General features: G+C 37.1%; 2 protein-coding genes across 2 annotated transcripts; both read right to left on the bottom strand.

Annotated features, from left to right (window-relative positions):
- Positions 1-3,699: 3,699 nt before the first annotated feature.
- On the bottom strand, positions 3,700-13,498 carry atxn7l2a (ataxin 7-like 2a). The gene is made up of 10 exons (XM_059537261.1): positions 13,320-13,498; positions 12,448-12,516; positions 11,284-11,596; positions 9,997-10,235; positions 9,809-9,891; positions 8,644-8,855; positions 8,249-8,423; positions 7,849-7,970; positions 5,005-5,827; positions 3,700-4,024 (listed from the first exon to the last, which is right to left on the bottom strand). Exons 1-10 carry the CDS (start codon positions 13,447-13,449, stop codon positions 4,007-4,009), a joined length of 2,184 nt encoding a protein of 727 aa, XP_059393244.1. The 5' UTR covers positions 13,450-13,498; the 3' UTR covers positions 3,700-4,006.
- An 829-nt stretch (positions 13,499-14,327) lies between these two features.
- On the bottom strand, positions 14,328-24,049 carry sypl2a (synaptophysin-like 2a). Its single transcript, XM_059537262.1, has 6 exons — positions 23,861-24,049; positions 23,695-23,769; positions 18,322-18,437; positions 17,946-18,141; positions 17,075-17,254; positions 14,328-15,939 (listed from the first exon to the last, which is right to left on the bottom strand). Exons 1-6 carry the CDS (start codon positions 23,873-23,875, stop codon positions 15,817-15,819), a joined length of 705 nt encoding a protein of 234 aa, XP_059393245.1. The 5' UTR covers positions 23,876-24,049; the 3' UTR covers positions 14,328-15,816.
- Between the last annotated feature and the right edge of the window lie 335 nt (positions 24,050-24,384).

The following is a 24,384-nucleotide window of genomic DNA, read 5'->3' as shown; positions in this document are numbered from 1 at the left end:
CCAGACAAAGAAAATGTTGTTTATGTCAGTATCATACAGACACTATATGGATGAAGGTGCGCAATCAAATACTGCAACATAAACAGAACTACAGCACTCTAAAATAATGCTAAACTCACATAGACAGTGTTGAATGAAGAGAAGAATGTGACGATGCATATAACATTTTCAAGCTTGCTATAAACAATAAGCATATTCTTGCAATGCAAATGTTTATTTTCCTAGAGTGCTGCAAGGCTCCCTATTCAGCAGTGCAAAGTAACATAACACCAAAAAACAGCTCCCAATTCATCACATAAAATGTGTCCTGTGCAAAGCACAGCCAGTTGCTTGTAAGTTTAAACAAATGTGAATATAGATATGTTCAAGCATATCCTCTAAAACAGAATATCAGTAGTCACCTTACTTAAATGTGCATTTAGGCCGAATAAATTCGATTGTGAGAATGAGTTCAACAGACTCACTATGAACTTCAAACATTCTTTGTGTTTTTAACCAAAATTATGTAAATACTGAAAATATGCAAAATGCAAGTCTTTGGGAACAAGAGCAACTGAAAAATAAAATCCCAGGTAGATTCTGAAATAAATTACCTGAGGTTTCACAATAAATCACAAGGACTCGCTGGATCATGTAATCATTAACAGCAAATTCACTTTCTTAAAGTGACAACATTCACTTCACTAACGGCCTTAAAGGGATAGTTCACCCAAAAATGAAAATTCTGTCATTAATTACTCACCCTCATGTTGTTCCAAACCTGTAAGACCTTCGTTCATCTTTGGAACACAAATTAAGATATTTTTGATGAAATCCAAGAGCTTTCAGATCCTCCATAGACAGCAAAGCAACTGAAATGTTCCCAGCTCAGAAAGTTGCCCATTGAATACAGTTGTTATTTTTGTTTTCTTTGCGCACAAAAAGTATTCTTGCAGCTTCGTAAAATTACGGTTTATGTTCTGAAGATAAACAAAGGTCTTAAAGGTTTGGACAACATGAGGGTGAGTAACAAATGACAGAATTAAAATTTTAGGGTGAACGATTTCTTTAAGTTGCTCACTTTAAGTTGCTCAAGTTTGACAGACTTTTTGTTGGCTCTAATTTGTTCTCTTAAAATACAACAGTGCTCTTGGACTTTATACTGACACCTACTGGCCTGGATGAATGTTTAGTGTTTACCATTTTATGTAGACATTAGTATTTCTATCTCTACCCTTACAAGGCTGCAAGTACACATAAAGTGTGCCATTTGGGGCAGAGCCAAAACGTTATGTGAGTGCACATCATATAAAATATGTGTTTTTGTTTTTTGTCCAAAAAAAAAACAACGTTTTTTATGTTTGTTTGTTTTTTATTCACAGAGTAGTGCTGCTTCTAAAGCCTACTATAGTCCAGATAAATAGGCTTTAATTTGAGGCTTTAGTTTTCACTTAGTAATCTTCTTTTTGGGCAGGAAAGCACTAGTGATTTGGTTTATCACCACTAAGGCAGGAAAAAGTGGAACGAGTAGGAATATATACCAGACTGTGCCTGTCACCAATGCTTGAAACCAATCTGTAAACATGACTTACATGACAGCGAGGTAGGCCAGCGGACCACAGGTGGCATGATTCAGTCTCAGCCGAGGAAATGAGCGAGTGCTGATGAGTTTGGGGAAGAGGAGAAAGACGCCACAGATCGCCTGCAGCATGGTAGCAGCCATCGTAGCGACTCCCAGCAGGCTGTGCCAGGAAGTGAAGTGAGGATGCTCCTTTATGTTCTTGCTGGCCACCATGAAGCAAAATCCTGCAATTTTTTCAGGATTCTTTTATAAATAGAAAGCACAAAAAACAGTTTATTTAGAACTGAATGTTTAGCAAAAAAAAAAAAAAAAGACTATTTGCTATACTGTACATGGGTTAAAATCTGAGACTAACCTCTGTCGGGTCATGTCACATTATTAGTACAGAATGTGTTATCTTTGTCATCAAGGTGAATGTAATCAGATTCCTACGTGAAAGCAGCTGAGGCTGAATCCATTGGCTTTGTGTTTCACCACACTCAATTCATTATTTACAAAAGACATATTTTATTCATTCCCTGAGAGGCCGAATTTCACTGAGAAACAATGCATTATTAAAAACTCCAGGAGTGATATATATATATATATGTATGTATATATATATATATATATATATATATATATATATATATATATATATATATATATATTCATTCAATCAATCTATGCCTGAAAACATGATAAACTGTATAATACTTTATTGTGTATTTGAATGTATAAAAATTTACCCCAAGCGACATGCAGACAAGATGCCATGAGAAGAGACCTGAAATTAATAAACACGGGAGATTTTTAATATTTGGAAATACTTCATATTAATTTTCATTTTATGACCAAAAAATATGTGCTTACTGTCATTAGTTTATGGTCATATTACAGAACAACCATGGTACACATCCAAAAATCATAGTAATACCATGGTTCTTTATTGTACTTTCAAATTGAAAAATTTAAATACTATTACATCACCATGGTACATCTCGTCAAAAACATATACAAATATTCAAAATCATTGTAATATCACACTACTTTGATATATACCATGGAAGTGACTGATTATTGTATTTATAGCCTATGGTACTCCAATGTACTACATAAAATATCATAAAATTTGAATAGTACACTTCCAAAACATGGTACTACCATGGTAACATCTAAAACCTAATGTATTTCTTGTATTGTAGAAATGGATACATTTGGAGTAGACACGACAAGACCCTTTCACTACTATTTACTCGATATACATATTATTCATAAATCAATTTAGGCTCATATGTAATATTTATCTGTCATATATTGTATGTTATTAATACTTAAGAGTATTACCAAGATTTTCTTTTTCATAGTACTATCACTTTTTTAGGCATGTGCTATTGTATCTTTGAGTAACGTTACCCCGAATCTCGGGGGATGAGATTACCACCTGATACATCACTATACCATGGTACTGCCACAGCACTATGTGTAACTGAAAGAGCTGATGTCAGAAGCGCAGTGACTCACTTCTTCCTGTTCTGGACAGAATGGATGAGAGAATGACGAGACTTTAGATGCAATGTATTTCCTGGATTGGAGTCCTACAGTAAAGGATTGTCTCTTAATATTCAGGAGCCATGCAGTTCCGACTGGAAGGTGACCAAGCAACTCAATAAGACCACATTAATATTCAACAGCCAAGCGTTCGCTATTGTCGCGCAGCCGAGGTACGTCAGCATTTCCTTTTTAATATTCAAATTGACATGATACGTAACTGTAAGCTATTTAATTATTCATTAGCTAAGCTTCTGCCGGTGTAGTTACGGGAGACGAACAGGTGACCCATTCACACACACACAAACTAATTTTGCCCATTTTGTAGATTTGGCGGAGTGTGCTTTTAGTATTTTTTTGATAGCAGTCAAAAAGTGCTCAAACATTACTACAAAATTAACTAAAATATATAAAGAAAAAATACTAGATGAATATAAATTTAAGACGAGTGAAAAAAAATAGTATTTTCTTTCTAAAATGTAATTTTTTTTATCACTGTAATAAGACTTGAAGTAGATCATAATGGAAATGTCACAATGAACGGTTTCATCAGATTCACCATTTAACAATTTGTTTAAAGAATGAAAGAATGAATAAAGACATAGTGCTGAGTATAAAGAATATTTTAATCCATTTTATAAACAACATTTATGTAGCAGCATTATTCAGTAGATTCTGAGGTATTTTCTGAATTCACAGAGAAATTCACTCCCCCATCTTGTTTCATACACCTCCACACACACTGACAGACCGACATTCATAGTAACTAAACATGCGCGAGCGCGCACACACACACACACACACACACACACACACACTTCAAACAGTCAGTCAAACATCCAGAGTCCTGTGTCCATAGTTGTGTATGGTAGAGTTCATAGGGCTCGCTCTTAGTGGCTTGTAAGGCTGGCACTCTCAGTGGTGCAATTTTGGCTGTTGAAAAAGGCAATTGAGAACAATTAATATGAAAAGAACCAATATTAACATCAGTGTTAGAATATTAGGTTACACTTTATTTTAAGGTGTCTTTGTTACATTGTAATTATACATTTAAGTATTGAGTAATTAACTACATGTACTTACTATATAGTTAGGATTAGGGTTTGGCTTAAGGTTATTTGCATGTATCTATGCATAATTAATTGTAACTATAATAGTAATTAAATGTAACAAGGACACCTTAAAATAAAATTTAACAGATTATTATACCGATTCCTCCTCAGCATCACATGATCTTTCAGAAATTATTCTAATATGCTGATTTGCTCCTTTCTTATATGCCAAACTTTTGAACAGTAGTGTTCCTCATCTCCTTTTCACACTGCAGATCCTTGTAAAACGCTTATTCAAACGAACCCTCATATTAGTGTAGAATTGTCTAATCTGGTTATGCTTTCATAACTGAACCCCGCCCCCCAGATTTTAAGAATTGTATCTTTTTTTTTTTTTTTGAGTTGAACTTTGTATTCATTAGTCAACAGTTTTCAACCTCAAGCTGTTGAAACAGAATAACAGGAAGAGCAATTAACTGCAGTACAATTCATAGAAACTGACCTTTCTAGGAATTTCTAGTTTGACAAAAACAGATAAACGCTGAAGTATAAGACTAATTTTACCATATTTAAATCCATATATATTTTACATCTACATTATTCAACACTTCATATGTTGACTACTGTATTTGGATTTAAATGTAAACCAAACATATTTACGTGCAGGGGTTCTGTGGAGATGGGACTGTTCACTATAACCATTATTACAATTACACTGAAGAGAAATAAAATTATTCTGGTGTATTTTTCGCTTTATTGGTGAAACTGCTTGTTTCCTTTTTAGCAGATGAGTTTGAGGTTAACAGGGGTAACAGTTGAAAGATATTAAGGTTGCATTTACAAATCTAAATGTTCGCTCACCTTTTGTGTGCTGAGTTTCTTTTCCCCTCCTATGGAGAGCCCCGCCCCTTTGCTTTCTTTCCAGGGATAGAAGCCAGAATGAGGGGAAGTGGGAAGCCGGTGGGGTTTGGAGGGTGGAGAGGAGCCACTGCTCTTGCGTTTCTTCCCCAAAGCCTTGTGATCAAAGCTGGCCACCCTGCCATGCAGGCCTGAGTCCACTCCTCGGCTGTGCAGAGCAGCGTCCGTTGGCAAGTGGCGGCTCGGGGGGTGAGTCCTCTTAAAGGCCCATGAGGATGGTGTGAGTTGGGGACGAGGCTTGCTTCCCGGTGAAAGCGAGCCGTTGGTTTGTCCGTGAGAGGCTGACGGTGGCGTTTTGCTGATGAGGGGCCGCCCCTTGTTGTGAGACACACAGTTCTTGTCTGGGCTGACAGCGTCCGACTCCTCAAAAGAGGCTTTCCGTTTGCGCAGAGAGGCGGCATCCGGTGTGGTCGCCCGCTCTGCTTCCCTGAGACGCAGCTGCTGTTTGTTGGGACGGCTGGATGAGCTCTTGGGCCGCCCGGGGCCCGACTGAGCAGGGGCTCGACCGAGTTTAGAAGGTGGGGCCGTTGACTGGCCGCCCCCAGAGTTCTCGGTCTGACTGTAAGCTTTGCTGGTGGAGGAACTCTGCGGGTTTGTCTCCTTGCCTGGTCCGTGGGAAGAGTAGAAGGAAGTCTTGAGAGAAGTCGAATTGTGACTTCCCGCTTTCTGTTTGGAATGCTGGGAAATGGAGGAAGGAGAGGCAGGAACGGCTGCAGGCTTAGCTGGGGGACTCTGGGAGTGAGGAGCTGGTGATTGAGGTATTTTTCTGTGAGTAGGAGAGGAATCAGGGGACGTGAGATGAAACATTTGCTTTCGCATGCAGTGCAGGGAGTAAAAACACAGCTTTGTCAAACAGAAACAGGTTTTGTTAGGGACTGAAGTGCTAATGGAGATTAAACTTAGAGCTACTCTGATGAAAGAAACAGAATAAAGCTACTGGATCAGGCTCAGAGCAAGTGATCTGTGAGTGAATCTTACGAAACCTGTCGAGAACATGTCCCGCTCACATTCCACCCCAAAATCAAATGGCAATTTATTTATTTTTTTAGGACAACTATGTTTTTTTTGCATTGTGTATTATTACAAAAATGAAACGCATTCCTCCAAATTTATATTATTGCAATGCATCTATCATCTTACTAGAAGTTGCTGTAATACAGATATTTGTTAAAATGAGCACTAATAAATGCAGCACAAATGCATCGTACCTTGATTAGCTCTTAAAAACTTTAAAATAAGATTTTGAATTATATATTTAAACATTTTGAAATTTTTACTATTTCAGAAAGGTCCTTAAATTTACATAAAAATTCTGCAACAATTAATTAAAACACGCTTTGATGACAATGCAAAAACAGGGAGAAATATTACTTGGACATAACAATAATAATAATAATAATGCTCATCAAGGCTGCATTTATCTGATCAAAAATACCATAAAAAATTTTATATTGTGAAATATGATGACATAAAATAATGTTTTTCTATTTTAATATATATAAAATCTTATTTATTTCTGTGATGTAAAGCTGAATTTTAGTCTTCAGTTTCACATGATCCTTCAGAAATCATTCTAATATGCTGATTTTTTATCAGTGCTGGAAACGGCTTAATATTTTTTTTGGAACCTGTGATACTTTTTTTTTTCAGGATTCTTTGATGAATAAAAAGTTAAAAAGAAGAGCATTTATTTAAAATAGAAATCTTTTCTAAAAATATACACTACAGTTCAAACGTTTTTTTTTTTACTTTTACTCAGCAAGGATGTGTTTATTTGTTAAGTAATAGCAAAGATTTATATTGTTAGAAAAGATTGATATTTTGAATAAATGCTTTTCTCTTTAAATTTAATTCATCAAAGAATCCTGAAAAAATTAGTGCCGTTTCCAAAAAAATATTTGGCAGCACAATTGTTGCCAACATTGATAATTCTAATAACAAATCAGTATATTAGAATGATTTATGTAGAATCATGAGCAACTTTATACTGGAGTAATGTCTGATGGAACTGTAGCTTTGCATCACAGAAATAAATTATATTTAAAAGTATATTAATATAGAAACCATTATTTTATATTGTAATGACATTTTGCAAGATTAATATTTTTTTTCTGTATTTTTGATCAAATGGATGCAGTCTTGATGAGCAGAAGAGACTTCTTTATAGAGTAACAAGTCTTACTGATCCCAACCTTCTGACTGGTAGTGTATATATTTTTAATAGGTTTGAAATTATTTTACTATATTTAAATATTTTTTCATTACAATAATACAAATTTGAAAGAAAAAAAAAAAGATCTTAAAAACGTATAGTTCTGTCAAAGAAATTCTGTCATTATTTAGGCCTCCTCACCAACATCTCAATCCAAACCCGTAAGACGTTCATTCATCTTCGGAACTGAAACGTTTAAGACCCAGAAAGGTAAGGGACATCGTTAAAATATTCAGTGTGACATCTTCGGGCTCAAAAATTATTCTCATAGCTTCGTAAAATTAAGGTTGAACCACTGATGTCACATGGACTATTTCAACAATGCCCTTACTACCTTTCTGGGTCTTGAGCGTGTCAGTTGCACTGCTGTCTATGAAGGGTCAGAAAACTCTCAGATTTCATCAAAAAGATCTTCATTTGTGTTCCGAAGATGATACTTATAAACTATGCAACAATAAAAATCATATGACATGTTTTGTAAGATTTTCACAAAAGCAGTGCCTGTTTTCAAGCATTTTGTTGACATCACCCAACTGCTTGTATCTATGACAGGACATATGTAAAGCGGTTCTTACTTCCACAGATGGGCGCTGAGGTGATTCTCCACCATGGCACTCATGGCAGACCGCAGATGGTGCAACCGTCGATCGAAAGTGAAGACACCGTGACCCAGAGAATGACTCCCAAATGAACAAAGCTGTAGCGGAAAGGCCAGAGATTTACACTAATACCCTTTCTTTCACTCATTCAGTTAAACCTGTTTGAGATGTCACAGTCATGTAAAGACCACAGACGATGTCGTGTAACGTCTGAAGCCCAGTTTACAACTATGCAACTTTGCTAAGCAGTTACTAAGGGTTCATTCATATCTCTGTTATAGAGATACTTGCTTTATACTAGAACACACTTTTATAACTCTTATTGAATGGTTATTAAATAATAATTCGATGACACTGTGAAAGTGTTTAGCTGTACCACGGCTGGTTTGGGATGCCATGGAGTTGAGTGCCAGTCTGTGAGGTCATCATTCCCCTCTGCTTCGCTCTCATCTCCTGAGATGTGGGTCTGGGTGAGAGGTGAGTGTGGCCATGTGCTGGCATCCTCCAGATGAGGTTTATCCTCCTCCACACTCTCAGACAATGTGTGTGTTCTGCAACACAAACAGATGAACAGAAACAAACAGGCAGTTACACAAAATGTATGTGTGTGTGTGTGTGTGTGTGTGTGTGTATAGATTTTTAAATATTGAACATTTGGCTTGATGTAATAAAGGATAAATATATAATTTATACAAATTACACAAAAAAATATTATGATTAAAATATTCATATTTTAAATTGTTGCTTTTTTTCCATATTGATGTTTCTAACCTAAATGCAGGGCTGTTCATCAGAGGTCTCCGGCAGAGAGGGGGTACAGGTGCGTCTCTGGGAGGTTCTGGGCTTACAGTCGGAGCAGCTGAACTCTCGGGGGCCTGAGATACCCGATCACGAGCCTTCGAACTCATCTTCAGCTCTGCCACCAGCTGGTCGAAGTTTTTACTCCTGCCTTGCACCTTCCTGCGCTGATGAATGGAATGAATCTGGAGGACAGACGATGTATTGTTTTTATTTTTTTGGCTATAAGACTTGCAGCACATTTTCAGGGAATCACATCATTCATAAAACGTACGTTAACTGGGGAGCGCAAGAGCTTTCATCATGAATTGTGGTTTTGGATTTTGTAGATTAGGCAAATTTTAAGGGATTGTGTAGTTTTAATAAATAATTTAGAGGAAGTGCTCAACCCTATGACTGCAGAAAGAAAGTGTTATTCTCACGGTATGCCCCAAAAATCCTTTTATATAACACTTGTGCGTCCTAGATTTTGAACATCATCTAGCTGTAGAGCAAGACATTTATTCTTCCTTTACTTCTTTAAAAAAAATTGATATCAATTATTAACTTTGAGGTTGAAAACTGTAAATATTGCATGATTTAAATACACTTTTTAGTAACCCTAAAAACAGCTTCATAATCAGTCCATATATTATAACACATGAATATGAGAGCAGTAAGAGAGGTCATACTATTCTTTTATCAATTAAATATTTAGATTTCTTATTACAGATTTTCACTTAAAATTTCTCATGCAAGTTATTACAATGTTTTAGTAAATAAAAAACAATAATTATTGCTGTTTATATCTTGTTATATTTGTATTTTAGCTACCAGGACTATAGACAGCCAACATCTACTGATTTAACAAAAACCTGAAGTCATGCTTTTCAAATGAAGTGAGGCTTTTCCTGTAATCCCTTCCCCATTTCCTGTCAGTCATGTCCGCTGAACTTCCTGTCTGTCTACACACTGAAACCAGCGTCCACTGAATGGCTTCAATGCTCTGAAGGCGAGATAGATTTTCACTACTACCACTACTACCACAAGACAGCAAAAAGGTAGAAACAGTTCAGCTTTCCATGATATTCTGGGACTGAATGAAGATCAGTATTGAAGACGTGTTCACTATGATATGTGGAAGTGAGGGCCAACTCACATTGCAGGTCAAAAGACGAGTACAAACTTTCTTTCTCTCAGGGTCCAACACACCACAGTGTTTGTCAAGGTCACATTCTTTTTCTGCAAGAAAAAGCTTTTTTTCACATATATATACTCTGTTCTGGTATAAATGCAAATGTAGCCTCATGTTGATTTTTCAAACAAAGGGCCACAGTAAGAACTTACTGGAGACCATTTTGTATGTTTTCGGCCCACGGAGATGTCCGGAGGTGACAGGGGCCGAGGCAGCCTCGCCTCTCTGGGATTGAGGCCTCTCAGTTGAGGAAGGCCGATTGGGCGACGGGCCTCCATGTGGCCATGGGGGGTCTCTGTGAGTAGGGGGAGGGGAGCTCCGCGTGGGTTCGATGGGAGGCGGCTGCTTAAAAACAGCTGATTCTGAATGACCCGAGTTTGAAGGTGAGTGCCTGGAGGAAAGATTGTCATATTTATGTAAATTATACAGATTGTATATGATGCTAATAACCACAGATTACACTGACCTACATCATATTTGCTGAATGAATACTTGTTTCTTACTAATTTTGAGATGCTGATTCCAAAAATAGTCCTTGTTTTGCTGTAGCACATCATTTTGTAGCTTTTTTTTTTTTTGCTTTCAACAACCATTTGTAAAGTAAAGTCTTGTATTGTCACTTAGCCACCAGAAAAACTGCCACAAAAACATGATTCCTGTCTTCATCTGAGCCAGGTCACAACTGAAACAATAATGTGTAGAAAATTGTTTCAGAATCATTCATGCATTTGAAAATCTTCAAAGAATCGAACAAATCAATTCTCATCTGATTTTCATATGTACGTATGATTTCAAAGACATTGTTTTATGCCTAATCCTGATCTCCAGATCATTACTGAATCTTTTTCCACTCTTTTGCAGTAAGTACAAAGTATACATTTTTGACTGTTTTATTTTGATAAGCGTTTTAAAAAGATAGTTCTCCCTAAAAAAGAAAATTGTCATTAATTACTCACCCTCATGTCGTTTTAAACCCGCAAGACATTTGTTCATCTTCAGAACACAAATAAAGATATTTCTGATAAAATCAGAGTTGTTATTTTTATTTTCTTTATGCACAAAATTATTGTTTAACCAGTGATGTCACATGGACTATTTTAACTATGTGCTTACTACCTTTTTAAGCCTTGAAAGTGTCAGTTGTGTTGCTGTCTATGCAGGGTCAGAGAGCTCTAGGATTTCACAAAGAATATCTTCATTTGTGTTCTGAAGATGAACAAAGGTCTTGCGGGTTTAAAACGACATGAGGGTGAGTAATTAATGACAGGATTTTCATTTTTGGGTGAACTGTTTTCTTTACAGTAGATACATATATATCATTTTGTGAGAGAGAACAAAAACCAACACTGAACTTTTAATCATCAAATTAGGTAAAATTAGGATTACACTTCAGACCCTGTTTTAACATTGACAAACAAGATCATATTAGTAAATCTTACCGAACTCCATCTTTCGGAGGTTTCGAGTGTCTGAACTGAGGCGGCGTTGAGGGAGATTGCGGAGATGCCCTCGGTGGCCCGACATTCTGGTTCCTACCACTCCAAGAGGATGGCGGGGGGGGTCCATGACGGGGCCTCTGCTGCTGAGGTGGAGGTGGGGTGGAGCGGAGGTGTGCATAGAGCTTACCCAGAGGGCCGTGTCTCTTCTCGCAATGCTTCTCGAATGCCTGAGGCTTTACCACCTGACTACAGTGACCGCAAACCACAAGATAGAAGTCATCCTGCCCAGGATAATGACCAAAGATGGACATATCTGCAGAAGCATACCAAACAATAGGGAAAATTTTACTTTGTTTTTCCAAATGCACTCAACAAGAAAGATTAATTCTGTGTATTTAAAGCATTGTTTGAGAACTCAAACTACCGAAAATGTTTCTACAGTGCCTACTAGTAATATTCCAATATTTGTTCATCTTAAAAGGTTACTCATCTCCAAGATGAAAATTTTGTCATTAATCAATTACCCCCATGTTGTTCCAAACAAAAGCTTCGTTCGTCTTCGGAACACAATTTAAGATATTTTGGATGAAAACCAGGAGGCTTGTGACTGTCCCATAGACTGCCAAGTAACTTACACTGTCATGGTCCAGAAAAGTATGAAAGACATCATCAGAATAGTCCATCTGCCATCTGTGGTTCAACCGCAACGTTATGAAGTGACGAGAAATTTTTTTTTAGTATGCAAAATACAAAATAACTTTATTCAACAATTTGTCTCCTCTGTCTCTTCACATCACACAGCACCACTTTGGAGAACATCCACTGAACGCAAACTAAAGACAAATCTTCTGTGTCAGCTGCACTGTGTAAACAGGGTAATTTACCTGAATCCACCCTGTAACATTGTAATAATAGCTCTGTTGAACTAAATTACTGAAATTAAACAGCAGGTAAACTCGAATGTAACACAAGAACATGTCTATTATCCACTGATAAGGCTGTTTATAAAGGTTAAACCAGATAACAAGAACTACCATGTTTTTTACTGTAAAAAAAAAAAAAACAGCCAAACACCAGTCAATTAATCAGCTCATATGTCAGTTCTGCACTAAATGGCTTTGTGTTCATACCATTGTGTCCCCTTGAAATCAAAGGAAACCCTACCCTCTTTCCTCAGTGTCATGGTTTCCACCGATTTTTTGCCATTCTTGCTGTATTCATCTCCATCGGACCCTATGAAAAATGGTTGGAGGAAGTTTATGTTAGAACGGGTACATAAAACATGACCATTATAAAAGAACAGACTTCCATGCATTATCATCACTGCTTCAGCAAAACAGCTCATCTGGGCATCTTATATAAATCCAACCTTCTTAACCCATTAATTCAATGATCCATAACCATATAAACTTTGAGAAGGATGTGTGCCCTTGCCCTTCAATAATCAGACCTATAATGGGCTCTTCTAAGGTGGACAAGATTTGGTCCAGTCCAGAATATGTGGTTCCAGTCTAATATGCAATATATTGAGTCAAAACTGAGAGAATTAAGCATAATGTGGTGTTTAATGAGACTCTTAATATGAGAGCCAGTCAATAGTTTAGCTTTTATTTCCCAAGATTTTCAGTGTAGAACCCAACACAAGCTCTTCTGTGGGTGGGGCCAAAATAAAAACTACCTGCATATGATCCCTACACTATTGACTGCTTTGATAACGTGCCACCGACAAAAGGAGATTCGTGGTTTAGAATGGAAAGCGTTCGTTTCATTTGAAGTTCCAAAGCGAACGCAGAACATGTTCTATTATGACGACACACACGAGAGAGAGAGAGAGAGAGAGAGAGAGAGAGAGAGAGAGAGAGAGAGAGAGAGAGAGAGAGCAGAAGCGCGTGACCCGGCCGGCGCTAGGACCCCGCAGGTTCTTTGTTTGGGTAACATGGGTCGTGATGCCGTGCCTTTTCCACGAAAAATAAAGCACATCCGTGAGACTTTTTGGTGGTGGATGGAGAAATAGCGGTGACGAAGTGCTCACTCACCCTCCGATGCTGTCAGGTTGGTTCTTTCGATCCAGACGCTCCAGCTTTGGCCCACGAAATCATCGAGACAAGGCACCCGCCGTTCCAGAGCAGCCATTACTTTAACTGCGCGTTCACGCACCGCCATCATCACTGCGCGGCAAGGCGCTGACGTCACAATGCGCGCCCCCGTGGTCGCAGGGGGAACCGGGAACACGCGTGCGCGCGCACTTGTCATGCTAAATGTTTGAGGATTTTTTTTCATGTGGTTTTTATTCATTTTTTTGCATTACTAATACTTTGTTTAACAATATTTTATGGGACGAAGCCTCTAACCCTTTACAGATGTGTAATGCAAATTGAGTGCATTAATAGGAAACTAAATAGAAATATTTCACATTCTTATTATATGAAAAAATATGAAAATATATTTTACCTCACATAAAACAATTACTTTATAAGCGTTGTGGTATTTTTTATTACATTAATTGTGAACCTGGACCACAAAACCAGTGATAAGGGTCAATTTTCTGAAATTGAGATTTATACATCACCTGAATAAATAAGCTTTCCACTGATTTATGGTTTTTTAGGAATCTGTGGGTGCAATAATAATAATAAACATTCAGTTGTCCAAATGATGTTCTTAGCCATGCATATTACTAACACAAATTAGGTTTTTATATATTTGTGGTAGGAAATTTACAAAATATCTTCATGGAACATGATCTATACATAATACCTTAATGATTCTTGGCATAAAAGAAATATCGATTATTTTGACCCATACAATGAATGAATTGCTATTGCTACAAATACACACGTGGTACTTATGACTGGTTTTGTGGTTCAGGGTCAAAATTAAGCATATGGAAAACAAATAAATGATCAATTTTAAAATAGTATTAATTTTGTCTATGTTTAGATTAAACCTTAATCGTTGGAGTTCTAGTTAAATGCAATGGTTTGTGTTTTTGCCTTTTTGTTGTTGTTACCTTCGGCCCAAAAGAAACGTACGTGACACCAGTGTCATTTAGTTGTTGGATTTATTACGTTTACAATACTACCATCTAGTGGTTATGTAGTAAACAACAGCCTTTCGGAAATGAAACACGAACCAATATACACAGCTCTCCTCTTTTAACACAAACCAGAACTGCACACAGCCTTCTGGAGATTTTCCTCCTGAACTTATGAGAGATATAAAACACAACAAAAATGTGCCCTGTATTTTCCAAAAGTCACAACCAAATTTGAGGATCGTTTCAGGACAAAAAATTTATCAATATGTGACCTGAGGAAAGACTTTTAAATGGCACTTTTGTTCTCTTTAAATCACAATTGTATACAAACTTCTTATACTATAATCATTTATATTAATGATTTAATGTGTTTAAGTCTAAAAAGTTTAGATGTGGCATCGAATGGTTTAATTTTAGGATTAGAACAACTACTGAGGATATAATAATAATAATAATAAAAAAGACTTGACAATTTAGATCGAAAAAAAGGGAGTTTTTTTTTTACCAGAACATAAACTGCACACAGGCGATCACGGTTCCCGAACAATCATTGTATTTTTAAGATTTAACTAAATGCAATCCCCCTCAAACATTTCTTTCTGTAAAAATAAGATGGTAAAACATGCCACAGAGGCAAAAAATGAAATGTACTTCCATTACATATAAACATCAACCCATGTGATAAAGATGCTTCATTTACAGTGTCAAGTCAAATAACAGCCAAATACAAATAAAGACAACATTCCTACTCCAAACAGTAGAAAAACAATTAAACAAGCGTTTCCTTCTGTCGAACAATGTCTAGTGTTGAATATTTAACATTTTTCCTGATAGCAAATTAAATATGGCCTTTGGCATAGTCATTTATTACCAAATACCACTTTAAAAAGAGTCAACACAAACATTTAAAATAAAGGTTACAGATGGATGAAACTGAGACAATTTTTTCAGTTTGTACTTCCCTGACAAATGTAAGGTGACATTCTATCAAGAACAAAGCACTTAAACCAATAAATAGTTATTAAAAACTACAAGGAACGACCAGTTTTAAATGTCTAGAGCTATTAGATATAAGTGTGCTAGTGTTTAAGCGCTCTTTTAAGCGTTTCTCATGAGGTCTGATTGTAGTGAACATTTAGAGTTACCGAAATGCAGGTCATCTTCATATCAAATTAGACAAATTAATAATAATGAAAAGCATCAATAACCTAGAACAGGTTTACTTCTGAGTTGTAATCGCAAAGCTACTGGTCTAATAAAATTTGGTTTCTTTTTACCTGCTTGACAAAATTAACTTCGGACAGTGCCATTAAACAGACACAAAAAGAAAAAATAAATGGATATCCATAAAGAATTCAGCTTTGAGTATTTATAATGTAGTGTACTGCATATCAAAGTGCAGTATTTTTTTTCAAGATGTGTTGACATGAACAAACGGTGATGTCCTCTGATTTATGAACAAATGGAGAGGAGAGGAAGGAGACCGTCTTGTCTAATTAGGAGGTGGAAACTCCTTCCTCTACGTTGGGCGGTGGATTGGCCGGCTTATGAAATGGAGTCTCCTTGTAGATGAACCAGCAGTTTCCTGCCCACAATATCAGGTTTAGGAATCCAAAGAGCTGGAAGATGCAGTAAAAGATTCATGAAATACTTCAACTGCTCATTTCTAAAATGCTCATTTACCTACAAATGAATTACTAGAATGATAATCAGTTATCACAATGGACTACACTTTACTCCCATTGAGATTATTTGTTAAAATGTGATGCAAGCAATTTTAACACATGAGCTGCAAGTGGCAATGGCAAAAAAAGACCGACACAGAAAAGAAGAAACTGTTGAATTAAGTTATTCTTTGTTTTTTGTTCAAAAATGATTCTTTATAAAATTACAGTTGAACCACTGATGTCACATGGACTATTTTAATGATATGATTGCTGCCTTTCTGGCAGTGTTGCCAAGTCCTCGGTTTTCCTGCTTTAACTGTTTCCATGGTTTTTTTTTTTTCAAGTTTGTGGGCTGAAGTGAACTCAGCAATGTTATATTTAGCCCCTGGAATGTGAATCATAAAACAAGTATGTTGGAAAATGAGTGGATTTGTTGTGAAAACCTGGCAACCCTGCTTTCTGGGCCTTGAAGGTGTCAGTTGCATTGCTGTATGTGCAGGGACAAAAAAACTCTTTGTTGATTTCATCAACAATATCTTAATTCGTCTTTAAAAGATGAATGAAGGTCTTGTGGGATCAGGACGACATGAGGGTGAGGAATTAATGACAGAATTGAATTTATTTAAGTGTCCATCTTGAAATAATACTAAAAATATAAAGCTTATTCTTGTATTTACTTCATAAAAATTGATAAATTGAAGGTGGACATTTTTACAATTATAGTAATAGGCCTTTTACTGGCTAAAAAGTGTGAATTATCAATCGGAAAACAAAAGGATGTTGCAGATTTTTTGATTTTTCAGCAAAGTTTGGATCATTTTGATAATTTAAAAGTCTTAGAAATGTGTGTATAAACTATAAACAAGTACGCTTTATATGATTAAATATTTGTCCATAATTTCAAATCAAATAATTAGTTTGTAGGTTTGGACAACCAAAAAGCAGTAAAAGTAGGACATGTGAACTCAATCATGTATACATAACCTACATAATAAAACAAATATTGCACAATAAAATGTGCTAGATAATAACCAGGCTTCATTTTAAATAAATAAGAGCAGAACTAACAGTTAGTAATCGTTCTTACCACAGAGGAGTTGAGACGACCCATCGAAGGGTAGGTCTTCACCACACAGTGATCTTCAGGAAGACATGCCTTTAGTAGCCCGTCAGGATTCGTAGCATATTTTACATCGGTTAAACCCTTTCCCCAGGCTGAGGAGCAAACCAGCCACAAGAAAGCAAAGATCCCAGTAACAATCAGATCCTGGAGAGGAAATAGAGGAAAGTTTGGGATATCAATCCCTATTCATGGAAATGTTATGGATAATGACATTCAGATAAAGTGGCTGTCAAAAGGAAAAGCACAAATGTAGGCCAACAGATGAAAGAAAATCATAAGTGTCACTTCCAGCATGAACAGTATTCACAATTAATAATTAATGTTTTCTGTTCAAATTAAAATTTAATTACTGAATTGGTTAATGTAAAAATTGCTGTATATATATATATATATATATATATATATATATATATATATATATATATATATATATATATATATATATATATATATGTGTGACAATTCTGCAATTGGATGAAGCACTTTGTTAATACTTTGAAAATGTTTGCAAATAAATTATTAAAAAAAAAAAATAAATGTAAATAATAAATAAAGCTCTTATTTGCAACCACATGTACAGCTATAAAAAATATATATTTAAATGTCTACTGAATTAATACACAAATTAATAAACTAAATCAAACCAATTTAGAAACTAAATGACATTTTATTTTAATTTTCACAAATATTCTTCATCACAAAGATAATTTTGTTCCAAACGTTTCATGATGTTCATGATGAGTGGATTTAAAGCAAAACCGAACAACTTCACGGATATTAATGAGATTGATATTATCACAGTAATATTTCCAAATAAACATGAGTGACGACTCACAATTGTGGGGCCACGGTTAGACTCCCTGTAAACCTGCTGGTAGCCAAAGTACAGGATGATGGTGAAAGTACAGTAGAGAAAGCCCAAGACGCCCACACAGACGAAGAACTCAGCCGAGGAGGAGAAATCTCCCTGCAGGTAAGTCACGTTCTTGCTGTTATTGCAGTGAGGAATCTCATATGGCTGACTCGGAAGCCTAGTAAGAGGAAGTCACATGTTCACTAGGGCTCAGTTGTCTCTCCAGTTAACCTTCACTTTCTTCAGTCAACATACATATGGATTACTCATTGCATGACTAACAGCAGGGCAGCATTTTAACAAAAAAAGACACTTTCACTTAGAAATAATAAATAAAGTAGAGATCTGGATGCTTTACCTAAAAGGATATCCAAAATGAGCAGTAACGTCGTCTGTTTTACTTCCACAATTAACAGTGAACAGAGTTGATCCAACATAACCACCGGTGGTGGCAAAGGCACAAATGGTGAAGATCTAGAAACACAACAATCATCATAATTAGACATTTAGGAAAACTGCATTTTTACATTTCTTCAGAACAGCTGTCATGCATCGGTCTGCATTTGGCTGTTTTGATATTACCAGCACTGAATCAGTGTCATTTTAGTATCGTCGAGACAGTTTTAACGTTTTTATTAATGTTTTGAATAAGTTTTCATTTTTCAATTTAAAATGTAATTGTGTTTTCTGTAAGTTTTATTCCATTTTATTTCATCACATTATGTGTGATCAACATATAAATTTTGTTGTGCATGAAATTATTTTCAAGAATCAAGGTTGTAATTTTCCACAACTTTCTGAAGCATAAAATGTAACACACAGATGCAGTCCAATTAGTGACAGTTTAACATACACAAAAATGTATTTGCGTGTGGTAATACCTGATTTCTCATCATAATCTTCATCCAGACAAGCCCTACATCTGTAAATGATCCTTCAACACTTTTGCCCTCACTGACTCACACATATCCTGGCGCATGGATCGCTGCTTTCCTTTTACAAACACTCCACTTCCACACAGGACGTGGCTTCTACAGACATTTGTGAGAGTAACTACAGTAGCGCAACTTTGATTTACAGATTCTGCTGGGATTTTTTCAGTGTTCTCTGAGCCAGTCTTTTCTTTCGTTCCAAGGTGTTTTACTGTGGAAAAGTGAAAGGATCCATAGCAATCACGGAAAAGTAACTTTTAAGAGCCATACAGTGGAACAGAAGAACACTGTGGAACTTAGATTTAGCGAGGAGCTAATAGGAAAACCCTCATATTATTCAGAATCAGAATCAGAATCAGAAAGAGCTTTATTGCCAAGTATGCTTGCGCATACAAGGAATTTGTTTTAGTGACATAAGCTTCCAGTAAACAGAGACAACAACACACAGACAAAAAAAAAAAAAATAAATAAATAAGTGTATAAACAATTGTGCTATAAATGATAATGGAATAGGATTGAGTGAGATGCAGGAATGATCTAGGATGGAGGGGTAACAACTAAATATAAGGATATTGCACATTTTTGCATAAGCATAAGTTTAAGTGGGAAACATTTAACTGTTCATGAGGTAGATTGCCTGGGGGAAGAAACTATTCTTGTGCCTTGCTGTTCTTGTATTTGCGGCTCTGAGGCGCCGGCCAGATGGCAAAAGTTCAAAGATGGGGTGACTTGGATGTGAGGGATCCAGAGTGATTTTCTGAGTCCTTTTCCTCACTCTGGATGTGTACAGTTCTTGGAGGGTGGGCAGGGGAGCACCAATAATCCTTTCAGCAGTCCGAACAGTTCTCTGTAGTCTTCTGATATCTGATTTTGTAGCTGAACCAAACCAGACAGTAATTGAAGTACACAGGACTGACTCAATGACGGCTGAGTAGAACTGTTTCAGCAGCTCCTGTGGCAGGTTAAACTTCCTCAGCTCGCGAAGGAAGTACAACCTTTGTTGGGCTTTTTTCACAATGGAGCCAATGTGATTGTCCCACTTCAGGTCCTGAGAGATGGTGGTTCCCAGGAATCTGAATGACTCCACTGCAGCCACAGTGCTGTTCATGATGGTGAGTGGGGAAAGTGCAGGGGGGTTTCTCCTAAAGTCCACAGTCATCTCCACTGTTTTGAGCGTGTTCAGCTCCAGGTTGTTAAGACTGCACCAGACAGCCAGCTGCTCAACCTCCTGTCTGTAAGCAGACTCGTCACCGTCCTGGATGAGGCCGATGACTGTAGTGTCGTCTGCAAACTTCAGGAGCTTGACAGAGGGGTCTTTAGAGGTGCAGTCGTTGGTGTACAGGGAGAAGAGCAGAGGGGAGAGAACACATCCCTGAGGGGCACCAGTGTTGGTGGAGCAGCTGTTTGACATGAATTTCCCCAGTCTCACTAACTGTTGCCTATCTGTCAGAAAGCTGGTGATCCACTGACAGATAGAGCTAGGAACAGAGAGCTGGGTCAGTTTGGTCTGGAGGGTTGTTGGGATGATGGTGTTGAAAGCCGAACTAAAGTCCACAAACAGGATCCTCACATAAGTCCCTGTTTTGTCCAGATGTTGCAGGATGAAGTGCAATGCCATGTTGATTGCATCATCCACGGACCTGTTTGCTCGGTACGCAAACTGCAGGGGGTCCAGTAAGGGTCCAGTGATGTCCTTCAGATAAGCCAGAACCAGTTTCAAACCATCGGAAAGAATCTTCATATTTTTGGGTGAACTATACCTTTAAAGACAGCTCTACTCACAGCCCGAGTCATTGGAAATGAAGCACACATATTTAAACCTAGTTAAAGTTCAACCTTTCTTTTACATTTCAGCTACATATTAAAGAATCGCAAGGACTGTTTGATCACTGAAGCGTCTCTGTGGAACCCCTGTTTAAGAAACAATGAGGGATCTTCTGAGAAGCAGCTGCTGTTATACCGGAGAAACAATAGTGGGATGCAGAACTTCCCTCCAGAACAGAGTCCTTTGTGAGAAATCTATTTTCAATATGCTGCTGTTTAAAATTGGTGAATCTAATGAAAAAAAAAATGTCTCGGAAACAAAAAAGTAATGTGGTTTGTGAATTGTTAAAGGCAGGGTAGGAGATCGTAAAATAGGTCGATTTTATATTATTATTATTATAAACATAAAATTATTAATTGTATTTCAAAAAACCAAACCTTACACTATCCAATAGAAATAGTTTTCTCCTCTCTTTAAACCAGCTATCTGATCCTTAGACACATCTGTCTGTATTGCACCCCAAAGTGATTGTAAAAATAGCCCTACATTTTTGCTGCCAAGAAAATCCGAGAGTGGGTGTGCGATCCTCACCCCGGCAAGACTTTGGCTTCATTCCTGTTGAGCGTGCGGTGCAGGTGCTTGGCACAGAGAAGCACATTGGGCCAGCTAAGGGTGCCTGCCAACAAACAGAACCACATGTTGTACGGATGCCACGTTCACGCTGGAATGCACACCTACACGCAGCAAGTCACTATTAAAGAGCACCTTTGTGTGAATGAACCTTCCATGACACCACCGTCAACATGATCAGAGGTTGGTTTACCGGTTAGCAACCAAAGCTTCCTCTCCACTGTTGCATTACTGCTGGGAGATCGGTGTTGAGGTGGTTAAACGCAAAAACATCACTGACTGCAGACACATGCTGATTTTGGAGGGAGTGGCTGACATTCTTGCTTTACAAGTAAAAATGTGTCAAACCGCCCATTTCCTCCGATTTTATTCAATTCAGGACATTCTTGAGAAAAGTGCTTATGAAGGCATATAAGCCATTTCTTCCACCTCATTTAAAGCCCTTTTATGCAACTAACATCAGACGTGATACACCTTAAAGAAGCACAAATGTGCACGGCCAGTCAAAAGTTTGAAATAATCATTCAGTCTTCCAGTCTTCAGTGTCACATGATCCTTCAGAAATCATTCTAAAATGGTAATTTGGTGCTCAAGAAAATGTCTTATTATCATCAGTGTTGAAACCAGCTGTGCTGCTTCATATTTTTGTGGAAACTGTGATACACTACCATCCAAAAATTTGGGTTAAGATTTATGTTGAGGTAGGACATTTATAAAATTTATACTTTCAATTTCAATATTGATATTAAGAAGAACAAAATCAGCATACTGGTGGCGTACTTCCTTCTGTGTGAAAGAGGAGCAAGGGTTTAGCTGGTATAACCTACAGAGAGATAACAGCATAATTTACACCTTATGACCTCGTATTATCTTGCACTGTGGGTTTGCCTTGTCTGGAATTATTTCCATTGATCTTGTGAATCTGTAATGTGTCCCCAAAGCAGCACCTTTGCAGTCTGGATTAAGCTGCAGAAATGACATTACTTCCATACGAAGGATCCAAAACAACACACTACTGTGTTAAATTACACCTTGCCTTTGGCCAACACCTTGCACGTTCACCATGCAAAGACGAAGCAAAATTGTGTGCAAAGTGCAAATGTTTACAAAGGCTCAGGCAAAAGTGAAAGAGATCTAGACATTCCAGGTGAGATACACATATATACACACCTCTAGATCTACACACAAACACATACAAATACATACACGTATATAGTATACACACATACACGTATGGATATTAATTCAGTTAGTGAACATCTATTAAACTGCATGCTATTTGAGCAACAGCAGCTGGGATCCTTTTCTGAAGATACCACATCACTTCTAAAAATGATCTTGGCTGGTTTTCAGTGCTATCGGATATTTACGTCAGCGAATATACAGGTAGTGTTTCACATATCAACACTGAAATTTGTGGCAGTTAGTTTCTACTTCCGGCCTTCTAAACCATTTCAGACTTACTGGATCGAATTTTAGTCTAGTGTATGACTAAATAGCAGACAAACAAAAATATAATAAGCTCACAAGCCGAAGTAGTTGATGTTCCCTAAGAAAGCTATATTATTTTACCATAAATCTATTCTTGATTCAGCAAAACTTCATTTTAGATCAGATCAGACACATTAAAAACGAAAGTTAATTTCATATCCAGCCTGATTTTTTAGTAGGTTAATGAGCTCCAGGCCTAGTTACCCACATCAGTTGGAAACACTTTGCAAATGGGTGTGTTTTATAGCTTGTGTAGCCTAGATTTTTCATTGTTTGCAGTGGTATATATACAGAAGACTCTTAATGCGCATGTGGCAAACAGGACTGTACTGGTTGCTCCTACTGTTGTTAATGTAAACTTCACTTAATTCTCAAGGGACTGTGCAAGGCAGGACTTGTATAAATTTGCATGCATTTGTATGTTTGAGATGAGTTCTACAGCACATGTCCAATCACATGACACACCTAAAGATCTCCATATGTTAAATGACCTACAGTGGACTGGTGTAGGCGCAGTGGATAAGACACATGCCTTTGATGTGAAAGACTCGGGTTCGAATCCACTGTAAGACACCAATGTGTCCCTGAGCAAGACACTTAACCCCTAGTTGCTCCAGAGGCGTGCGACCTCTGACATATATAGCAATTGTTAGTCGCGTCAGCTAAAATGAATAAATGTAAAATGGATAATATAGCAATTTTGGTCCATTATTTTGACATGGGTGTTGTCCCTTGACAAAACAGCACCATATGTGGCTGCAACGTACTTGTATTATCGTGTAAGGTACATTTATATGATTGAAAATAAAGCGTTTAAATACATATATAACTATCGATCAACTCTTATAATGAACGTGCTATCAAGAAGACACAATGTGACATTTGGGTCTGTTGAGTGATCGCAGAAACTCACCCACTCCAGGACTCGGATAAATCCCAGCGGCTCTTTCAATGGTCCAAAATCCAGACTAAACCCCGACATGACTTTCTGTAAATGGAGAAATTAAAGATGAAAGGCTCAACTTGATTTTTCCTCAGCGGAAAAGACGAAGATCACCAAACCGTTGCTAGTTTACTACCTGCACGATTTCCATGTTTTTATGATGACGCTGATAGTAAAGACTTCGATTAAGGGATAGTTTCCGAGTTTGTTATTGACAGAAGAAGAAGACACGAGAGAGTGACATTCAAGGCTTTCGACAGAGGGAAAACAGGACTTATGTCGACCAGCTTGTCAAACTTTCAACAGTGAGACACGTGATTTCAACTTTCACGGGTAAATTCACCGCGGTGTTGCCAGATCTCCCAAAACCCTGCACAATAAGCCCAAATAAGCTGAAGTTTTTTTGCTTACAGTTGATAGTTTGATTTGTTTAATTGATGTGACTTTTATAAAATGTTTAATACATATATATAATATTAATTAATATTTTATAAAGTGTTATAAATTCACCTCAAGTGTATTTATAATAAACATAATAATTGTTGTTAATCAATAACAGAAATATATTATAATTATGGGCTATAATTACCTATTTATCCTATAAATAAATAAAAAATCCAAATGTTTTCAAAGGTAAAGGCGCTGTATGTAGCACCTCCT

This window comes from Carassius carassius, chromosome 44 (genome assembly GCF_963082965.1).
Source record: "Carassius carassius chromosome 44, fCarCar2.1, whole genome shotgun sequence".
Lineage (NCBI taxonomy): Eukaryota > Metazoa > Chordata > Actinopteri > Cypriniformes > Cyprinidae > Carassius > Carassius carassius.
The sequence above is the reverse complement of the archived record's forward strand: the minus strand, read 5'-3'. Positions and strand labels throughout refer to the sequence as shown.